The sequence below is a fragment of the Pipistrellus kuhlii genome, unplaced genomic scaffold, assembly GCF_014108245.1.
Source record: "Pipistrellus kuhlii isolate mPipKuh1 unplaced genomic scaffold, mPipKuh1.p scaffold_m20_p_12, whole genome shotgun sequence".
Taxonomy (NCBI): Eukaryota; Metazoa; Chordata; class Mammalia; order Chiroptera; family Vespertilionidae; genus Pipistrellus; species Pipistrellus kuhlii.
The window spans coordinates 28287118-28298020 of NW_023425427.1; the positions used below are offsets into that span (position 1 = coordinate 28287118).

At 34.8% G+C, this 10903-nt stretch overlaps 1 protein-coding gene across 1 annotated transcript in view; it reads left to right on the forward strand.

Moving 5' to 3' along the window:
• ALDH1A1 (aldehyde dehydrogenase 1 family member A1) overlaps positions 1-10382 on the forward strand; it is a 44487-nt gene extending 34105 nt beyond the window's left edge. The window contains exons 11-13 of the mRNA XM_036433795.2: positions 1709-1866; positions 4664-4738; positions 9767-10382. Coding sequence (XP_036289688.1) covers positions 1709-1866; positions 4664-4738; positions 9767-9839 — 306 coding nt within the window. The 3' untranslated portion in view covers positions 9840-10382. The remainder of the gene's footprint in view (positions 1-1708; positions 1867-4663; positions 4739-9766) is intronic.
• Positions 10383-10903: the final 521 nt, after the last annotated feature.

Here is a 10903-nt window from a genome sequence, read left to right on the forward strand (position 1 = left end):
TTCTCTGTGTGTGTTTTTTTTTTAAATATTCTGTTCATTCAATAAATGTTTATTTCAAGTTTATGAAATGACAGAATCTAAGTAGGTTATTTTCTTTCCCAAAATGTTATCAAATTAGGGGGAAAGTGCAGAACCATTTCCGATCTGGAAACAGAAAAAAACAAAAAAAAGCAAATGCATATGGATAATCAAACGACTTATTTTCTCCACATTAGTTCAGCCTTCCACTGAATTAAAACTTGCATTTGCTGACTTCAAATATTTGTCTTATTAGATCTGTCATTGTTGCTTATCTTGGTTAACAGAAAATAGAACTAGAAAAATTAAAAAACAACATCAAGCATGTATTGTGTTCCTACAATATTCATGGTAAATAGCTTGTGTGTTACTTCAGAGTAGGAGCCTGCCTAGGCCATGGTGCCCAGTGATGAGCATCGACCTACTATGAATCAGGAGGTCACGGTTCAATTCCCAGTCAGGACATGTGCCCAGTTGTGGACTAGATCCCTAATCCTGTAGGAGGCAGCCAATCAGTGATTCGCTCTCATCATTGATGTTTCTACCTCTCCCTCTCTGAAATCAACATATATATAAAAGTAGGAGCCTGGGGCCATATGCTGTGTTCAATTAAAATTATGTAAGCTATTAACACATCTATTACAATAGCTGGTTCACAGACCAATATCATTAGATTTATAACCTTCGGGTTTATACTCAGCCTCTACTGAAATGGTAGCTTTCCCCTCCTATACTTAGAGCAATAATAAACATTGTAAAACTATCCTTTCTAATTTTTGTCTTCTCTAATTGACATTTCTGAGAAAGTTCTGGTAACAGAGGAGCCCTCTTTACTTTTAATATATGTGTTATGGAATAATAATATAGGAGTTTACTTTTTAAGAGAAGCCTCAGTTGTTTTTCTCCTACCATGAGGTAAGACACAGAATGAGTTGTGTTTGGGCTACACTAACTAGAGAGTTCAGCAAAAGTGAAAATGTTCAGGCTAGAACGAGCGAATTGTGAATTTGTTTCCTGTGCTGTGATTATAATCATTGTCAATGAATTCATGCTTTGATTAGTATGAGGTGGATAAGGATTTAAGCTTTGGCAGTAATGAATCATTCTGTTTGGTATGTGATTGAGTAAGATTGGTATGAGATTGAGTAAGATTTGGCTGAAGTGTAGAATCTGAACAAAAATTCATGTTGTTTCACCTAACTTGATTATGAAAATATCTTAAGACCAATATAATAGTTGGTATTTCAATTGATGGTAAACTGATACTTAAAACATTACTACCAATCAATGCCTATTCATTTATCTAGTAGAATAAACATTGCTTTTTTGGGTTTGTTGTTTATGTTTATGTAATTACTTGGAAGATGAAGAAAACCAGAGAAAAATTTTAAAACATTCCTAAATGGAAAAGCAACTCTGTAGTTTATGATTTCAAGCATAATCATTAAGTTCTTGGAAGATTAATGCCAATTCTAGAAAATGAATAATGTCTTATTTGTATCCCATCTTGTTCCAAAGAGATCTTAACACATTTTAACCTAGTATTTCAGCAGCTACCATTTTGATTCTTACACATGATGAGAAACAAAATCTTAATTTAGGATGATTTATAAGGCAAAAAATTATAGTATTATTTAAAATACTTGTTTTAACCTGTTACTTTGATATTTCATTCATTTCTTGTGTGTAGATATTTGGACCAGTGCAGCAAATCATGAAGTTCAAATCTTTAGATGATGTGATCAAGAGAGCAAACAATACTTTCTATGGCTTATCAGCAGGAATCTTCACCAAAGACCTTGATAAAGCCATAACAGTCTCCTCTGCTCTGCAGGCCGGGACAGTGTGGTAAGTCAAACCCATTTTCAATGATAACTATATTAACAGATTACTTTTAACCTTTTCATTTGGAATCACATGGCCTGCACTTTTAACCTTTTCATTTGGAATCACATGGCCTGCTGGAAACAGTTGTTACCAAAAACAAAACAAAACAACACATACACACCCTCTACTATTTTGGAAGGATATTTTAACTCCTTCCAGCCTCCTGAAATTGCTTGCTCCAAGTATGTATGCTAGGTACTGCATTGCATTCCTTATATTCATTATCTTGTTTTACATTACAGCTGCTTTTGTAAGTTAAATTTACCAGTGAAAAACATGAAAGTTTAGCAAGACTAAATAGATGATCAAGATCACACAATAAATGATAACTGAAATTCAGACCCATTTCAATCTCTACAGCAGTGGTTCTCTACCTTGGTTGTACATTAGAGTGATCTGAGGAACATTTAGCCTACAGACACTGAGTTGTGGTGAGGACTGTGTGCATTAAACCTACCAATTATATCCCTCTCTGTGATTGAGCCTGGGCATAGCTCTTTTATTTAAAGGACTACTTTTCAAAGTTTTCACATGATTCTCGTGTATAACCAGGATAGAGAACCACTGCTCAAAAGCCTGATTCTTTCTATAATGGCTAGTGACTAATGTAGAATTATCCCAGGATACATTTATTAATAAGATTCATCATTGCTATTGTAAGTTATCTCCATTTACTAAAGACTTACTATGTATCAAACACCATATAAAGTACAATTCTATACATTCTCTTACACCTTGAAACTACCCTAGTAAGTGTAACCATGTCATTTTTTACAGAGTGGAAAACATGCTTAGAGAAGCTAGATAACTTTCTCACTACTACTCAGTTCCTGAGGGGCAAAACCAGAGTTTGTGGACATAGCAGCTCCCATTATCACAAGGAATTTTAAAAAAGAATCAATTGGCAAGGCTGATCATTTTGAACTTATATTTTCTCTAACTCAGTATTCCTCAATTCTGTTTATAGCGCAAACATCGTTTCATTTCCAATGCTTAAAAAACAAACAAACAAAACAAAAAAAACTAAGTTTCAGGTTTTTGAAATCACACAATATTATATGCCTGTCTGATTGGGAAGCTTATTATGACATCATTCTACAGTGGCGTGGGACTCCCCAGTCAGAAATTCCATTACTATTAAAACAGAGGTAACTAAATTCTTATTATTGTATATCTTAAAAACACAACAATGTTCTGGCATTGTCCCAGAAACAGTCACTGCTTGGTGTTTTCCAGATAATTACGGAATTCCAGAGTTAGGGGGATTTCACCCATAATTTAAAATTAATGACTCAATTTTGCAGTTGAAAGAATAATTAAACAAAGCTGAGACAAGTTGTCTTTTGAAAATGTAAGTTTAGCCGGGACCGGTTTGGCTCAATGGATAGAGCGTCTGCTTGGGGACTGAAAAGTCCAGGGTTTGATTCCGGTCAAGGGCATGTACCTTGGTTGCGGGCATATCCTCAGTGGGGGTGTGCAAGAGGCATCGATCATCAATATTTCTAACTCTCTCTCTCTCCCCCTTCCTCTCTGTATAAAATCAATAAAATATATTAAAAATATATATGAAAATGTATAAAATCAATAAAATATATTAAAAATATATATGAAAATGTAAGTTTATTTAGAGAACTATCTTCCAGGGAGAGAGGCTGGATGAGAACTCCGTGGTCCACCGAAAATATGAACTCTGAAAAATGGATAGCAAATGCTGTAACTGAGAAAATGTCATATAATATTATATCAGGATCAATTAATAACCAAGCTCTTCCAAGCATAATACAATTTATCTAGAAATCACACTATTGTTTACCTATCATAATGGCATAAAGAGAAGAAAGCGTTTTAAAAGAATGTTGTTCCTCCTTTAATATTGTTTTTCTCTTATGTTTAATGAGAGTCATGTTTACTGTTGGCTTTGACCGCCAGGAAATTCAAAGCTAAACAATTTGCTCATGTCCTGCATAACTATATTCCATTTTCTTAATCTTTTATAGTAATTTTTCCTTTAGTTCTAATCACTCATGTTTTTGTAATTATGTTTGTTCAGAAACATGGCAAGGAGTAAACAGTTAATAAAATCCAACTCCTGCCAAAGCCTCAGTTTAAGCAGTTATTGAACCAATTAATGAAAAAAGTGAACTGAGTAACATGATACATAGTCTCATTGCAAAAGAAAATTGTAGCCTGTTAAGCACATAATTCAAGAGAATTATAAAGCTTATTGAGTTTCAGCAGTAACCCAGCCAACAAACTCCAGTCTCTAGCAAGCCTTTGTCCTATGGCATACAAGCTATTCTATCTTTTATAATTCAAACTACAACTTTTAAGGAATATATGTCCTAACCAAATAGCTATTCACATGATGAGTTGTATCCTGGTATTTTGTTTCTAGGCTGTATATACATATACTAGTGATTTTCAAACAGTGTGCCACAAAAAAATTTTTAAAATATGCAATACCTAACTATTTAGTCTGGGGCACTTACCTCTTTTCCCTTAGATTGTAAAAAAAAAACAAAACACAATAACAACAACCATCCATTGTGAGTGAATTATACCTATTTGTTTTGGTGTGCCATAGGATTTTAATAATTTATGCCATGAGATAAAAATTGCTGATTTATACTTATTGCAATGAATATGTTATATTGAAATTAATGGAATTCTTAACTCACTGAATTTCTAAAATTCCAGATTTAGGAGTTATTTTGTTGGTTCAATATGATCTATAATATACTTTTTTCTTTCTTTCCAGGGTGAATTGCTACAGCATGGTGTCTGCCCAGTGTCCTTTTGGTGGATTCAAGATGTCTGGAAATGGACGAGAACTGTAAGGATAACCTTCTATTAAGATATTTATTATATAAAAATAGTTGTTACTCCCAGGGAATTAATCCATAGACTACTACTTAAATTCAAACTTGACTCTGTTTTTTCCTGGTGATTCATACTGCCAAATAACTTTTTAATGCTGAGTTTACCCATTAAATACAAAAAGGTAATGGCAGAAGGGAAATATATCTTAGTAAACTCCCACTATTCATAGTGGGAGTTTACTAACTTTGGTTATTGAAAACATTCCCAGAAAGAAGCTGGAAACTACAACTTGGTGATTGTAAGAAGTGTGCAAATATAAGAATACTGTAATTATTTGAAAATACTCTTAAGTAGATTCGGTGCCTTTATCTAAAAAAAATTTTCCGCCCAGTGGTTGAAAGTCAACCCATATACCAAGAGGTCACAGGTTCGAATCCTGGTCAGGATATGTGCCTGGATGAAACATCCATCGATGTTTCTCTCTCTCCCTCTAAAAATGTGCCTTTTAATTTTTTTTTAATATTGAACTATTATTGATGTAGACTCCAAAATTTTAAATTACCTGAATGAGTTTTTCTTGGTACTAAAATCTAAACTGAAAAGAAAATTTTACTAAGGATTTTGTTCTTTTCTTAATCCTCACCCAAGGCATAAGGATATTTTACCCATTGGATTTTGTGGGGGATTTTTGTGATAGAGACATATTGGTTGGTTGCCTCCCACACTCACCATATGTAAGGCCAGGAATCAAACCAGTGACCCTCCAATGTGCGGGCTGATACACTCTAACCATTTAGCAACACCAGCAAAGGAAAACATGTTTTATAGTCATGATTAAACTGAGAATATACATAAAAATGCATTTAGAAACCTTCAATTGCTTTTTAAATATACACTTTTGTTCAAGCAATTTAACCACTTCATTTCTTTTAAAAAATTTATTGCTAAATATAAAAATTTTTAAAGTCTTAAAGAAAAAGGACATCATATACAAACCTTATGGAATCAAATATAGTAAAGCTGCCCATTTTATAATAACAAGTAAAAGTGAGTCTCAGTGTCTATAGGTCATGAATGCATGTACTTTGTCATTTAAATAAGTCAGCAACATTACAAAGAACCAACTGTCTTTGGAGAGCTGGTGAAAGAAGGAAATGATAACATTATTCACCTCCTTCTCAATATACATTAATTAAGTACTTGTATGTATATAAGGTCCAGGGAGTCCCAGAAACATGATACCATGTCCCATCCTTCATGTAATTGTGGTGGCAGGAGGAATGTGTAACAAGATATATAGTGCAAAATAGTCCACACATGCTATGAGATGTTGTATTAGATTGGGAGTCCATACCTAATGGAGGTAAAGCAGTTAAAGTGCAGAGCACATTATTATTGAAGGACAGCATTTGTGGTGGGAGAAAGTAGAAGGTCTATGAGCTTCTTTACATGTTTAAGATTCTATGGTTGTAACTAGTAGAAATCCAGTAAAACTAAATGATAGAATAAGAGATCTCAGAAAAGATAGGAGTTGATCTAGGGCAGTGGTCGGCAAACTGAGGCTCGCAAGCCACCTGCAGCTCTTTGGCCCCTTGACTTCCACAAAATACCACGTGCAAGCCCGCACGTACAGTGTGTTTGAAACTTCATGGCCCATGCACAGAAGTTGGTATTCTGCTCTCAAAAGAAATTTCAATCGTTATACTGTTGATATTTGGCTCTGTTAACTAATGAGTTTGCCGACCACCGATCTAGGGGATAAAACAAGTATAGGAACTCCGTAAGTGGTGAAGAGGCGGTTCCGAACAGAATGTTATATGTGGCATGTTGAGGGGCTAGTATTGGTTGACTGGTGGGAGGAGTTGGGAAATATGAGTCCTAAGTTTTGAATTCAACAGAATTTGATTCCATCTTATTAGTGGGGCAGTGAAAAGCCATGGACAACTTTAGAATGTTGTTGAGGAGGCAGAGAGTGGCAAAAGATCAACCCATAAAAAAGTGCATGGCGCCGGGACCGGTTTGGCTCAATGGATAGAGCGTCGGCTTGGGGACTGAGGGGACCCAGGTTCGATTCCGGTCAAGGGCATGTACCTTGGTTGCGGGCATGTCCCCAGTGGGGGGTGTGCAAGAGGCAACTGATCGATGACTCTCTCTCATCGATGTTTCTAGCTCTCTATCTCTCTCCCTTCCTCTCTGTACAAAATCAATAAAATATATTTAAAAAAAAAAAAAAAAAAAGTGCATGGCATAGTAAAGGAAACATAATTGTAGATTAACCAACTTTCATTTGAATTGACTCCACTGTTTGCCAGCCTGCTCCACGTTGTACAAGTTTTGAGCCTATGTTTTCTCCCGTTTAATATGGAGATGTTAACATTCCTGTTAAGATGCGTGAGAGAGTAAAATGACCTACTGCCCTACCGCATGTTCATGCACTAGCATTGACAGTCTCACAAAGTGGGGACTCAGCAAATGCAGCCTGCCTTTCCGACCTCTTTAGTTTTGCCAAAAGACTCTCTAATAATGGATATTATAATTACTTTGTACAAAAAGCTGTAACAAAGGTTATTCTGAAGGACATGCCAATTTTGTTTAATACAATTTGGTCAAGGCATAAGGAATTTGAGAAAGAAAGATGATAAACAGGAACCAACCCTCAGTAATTTCTTGAAAATCTGGAATGTTGGCATAATACTGTTCTTCCTTAAAATACAAACAAAAAAGTTTTATGGTAAATATATTACTTTGAAAATTATAGCTGAGGATGCTACCACTAATGTCCCCCTGAAACCAAATTTGGCAACCTTAATAAACAAGCCATTTTCTACAAGATGATCAAAGGAATTATTGAAGCAATCACTTCAAACAACTTCTAAGAGTTCAATTATAATTTATCCTCAATGATTGAAAGGCAGAATTCATCAAGTGGGAACAGAGTCCTTAATGACCTAAAACTAGTGGCATGTAGACCCCAATGTGGTGGTGACACTGAGTGCCCGAACCTTCATTGGACTTCAGATCATGGTGTTGGCACTGGAATTCATTAAATGACAGAAATTCCCCTTTTGTAATTGCATTCATTGATACTTGTTAAGCTAAGTTGAGACTTAACTGCCATTTCAAATTCCATTGGTTCTGAGCACCTCACAAAAAATGTCTTTCCTCCTGTTCTTTTTGGAAAAGGGGAGCATGAAAATTTTATAAACTACTGAGCTTAGAGAGAGAGCTCACATGAATTTTGTTTTGATTATATTTGCTAAGTCAGCTCAGCAAACATTTCCTCCTTACTTGATTCGTTTCTGGCTCATTTCTGGGTCCAAAGTGGAAAACATACGCAGCTTGTGACTATAGTATAGGTCCCGGGAGAGAAACATGGGGATCACCTGAAAGTCCATTGGAAATGCAGAATCTCAGGCCTCTCTCCAGACCTACTGACACAGACCAGCATTCAGTCAATACCAGGTTATTGGTATATTGAAGCTTTCAGAAGCACAGAACTAGTCACCCACAGACGAGTAAGATAATAAAGAGTTGTTTTGTGTTATATATAGACATTGTATATGCATAGATATTAAGGAGCAGGAGTTACTTCAACCTGAGTATGACAATGATCACAATACTGTCCTGACAATTTCAAGTGTCCTGTAACTCAAAATACAATGGAAAGTCTATTGGCAAAAATCATGGATTAATTTCTCTAACTTTGTGTGATAAAATGCTATCCTTTAATGGGTTTCAGACAACTGAGGCTAAACCCTTTAATTACTTTGAAGAGCATGCTCACTGAAGCTTTTAGAAGGCATTTTCTGAAGCCTAATGGCCCAAGAAAATAATCAGTGTAAGAGGATTAGGTTACCCAGGAGAAAAAGATGCCTTCTACAAACCTGCCTACATTGCTAGAAGGGAGGGGTAGAAAAGGATCAAGATCTTTTTCCTCTGTACGCCTACATGTGCATTATGATATGATTCTAAGAGTACTTGTAGGTGCATGTAATTGAATGCTCTGATCAAAACAATACAGAGAATAATGTAGCCTAATCTTTTTAGCCATCTATTTAGTCATCTATTTAACAAAGAACAAATCATAGTCAGTTTTGAAAACTGGTAGAAGGTCTTGATAAACCTGATAACATACCAGGTCCCAATTGATTGACTCAGGTTAATTCCTGATCATTTGGGTTGTACTTAAGAGTTTTAAAAAAGTGGGAGGGACTTGATGACTAGAAAAACCCAGCAACCACAAAAAGTCTAAATGGCCTGAAATTTGTTTTTATAAATTTCCCCTTTGTGAAAACAAAATAGATAAAAAAGAAAGAAAACTATCTAACAATAGGTCAGATATTTTTTATTTTATTCTATTAATAATTAAGATATTAAAACTGCAGCCAGAAAATACTTCGTTTCAAGCCCTCTCAATAGGACATGTTAGAATGACGATGGAATCATGATCATTTTTAATCCCTCATCTGGGCCAATCACATGTGGTGAATAACTAAGATAAGATATACTTGAATTTAGAAATCTACTTGAATTTAGAAATCTTTCTATACTGTTCAAATGGATTATACAGGCTGAGGCAAAAGTAGGTTTACAGTTGTGAGTACACGAAAGTTTATTCTAGTATTTCTTCATTATTTTCCATACAAACTGTAAACCCACTTTTATCCCACCCTGTATATTACTATTTCTCCTCTTGTACCGTGTCTTACTTATTTTAACCTAACCTAGAATTTGTTGTGTGTGGTGAGCTCTTTTATGGATAAGTAGAACAATGTCAAAAATTGACAATTTCTGTGAAAATCAACTGAGTATACATGCTCATTGGAAATGCAATAAAAAATAATTGTTTGAAAGTTTCCCCACAAGGAGATTTATGTAAGACCACATATCTTATGGTTGGCTAGCTGCTATTTGAAATGCTCTGTACACAGAAAATATCTTCCATTGTTCCTAGCCAGATAAGCAGGAACCAAATCATAGACTATGTTACGTTTTATAGTGCTGTGCTAAATTCTGTGGGTTTTCCCCCCACTCTTTCTAGGGGAGAATATGGTCTCCATGAATACACAGAGGTGAAGACAGTCACAATGAAAATTTCTCAGAAGAACTCATAAACCACATGGAAAGAGAGAAGAATCCTCAATGGCTAAGCATCTCATGCTGTCACTAATATATTATGGTGGGTTTTAAATACAAAAATGTTGTTTTCTTGACTTTTTTTTTTAAAAAAAATACTAATCATATTAGCCTTGATATGACATAGAATACTTACTACGTGTAGCTTATCCTGAATCATTTGCCTCTGACATGTGACCTCCAAGTCCTATCTGTAATGAAAAGAGTGGATTTAGATGTAAGATATCTCTAGGTCCCCATCATAGTCATGTGCTTTCCTTTGTAGCTACTTGTCCAGGATAATCATTGTATAGAAGAGGACCAGTTGTCACTTAAGATTCCTCCCATTAACAGCTCCTTGAAGTACTTAATGTGCCTGTTAACTGTAGGGTAGAGGTATTCTGTTTTCCCAGTAGTTGTGAAGTTCTTAGATTTTGTTGAAATTTTTCCAACAATGTCATGTCTTCTTCTCAAATTAAGTAATCCCTGAAATACTTAGCTGTAATCTAATCACAGAGCTTAATAAAAACAATCTTGCATGATTCTGGTTAAGTTTGATTTTTTTTTTTTTAAAGTTGAAGTCTTGGCTATGGTGAATTATTCTCCCTGTCACTCTAAATCAGTGTAAATTTGAGCATAAAGATTCATTTAAAAATAAAAGTCTAGTCTACTTAATCTCAAATGGATAAAGAAACATTTTCCAGAGGAATTGTTGAAATTAATAGCAAACATTTGCAATAGAATAGATAGTCCCAATCCTTCAGCAAGCATTTATTGAGTTCCTACAAAGTTATGCGATTAAAACATAAAATTATGTTAGGTGTTATAGAAAACAGGTGAATAGTGCAGTGTTTTTCAACCTTTTTTGGGCAAAGGCACACTTGTTTCATGAAAAAAATCACGAGGCACACCACCATTAGAAAATGTTAAAAAATTTAACTCTGTGCCTATATTGACTATATATAAAGTAATTCTCTTGAATAGGAATCAAATAAACACAAAGAAAGTATTTTATAATTACTTTATTATGAAATATTAAGTAAACAAAATAGTGAAAAATTAT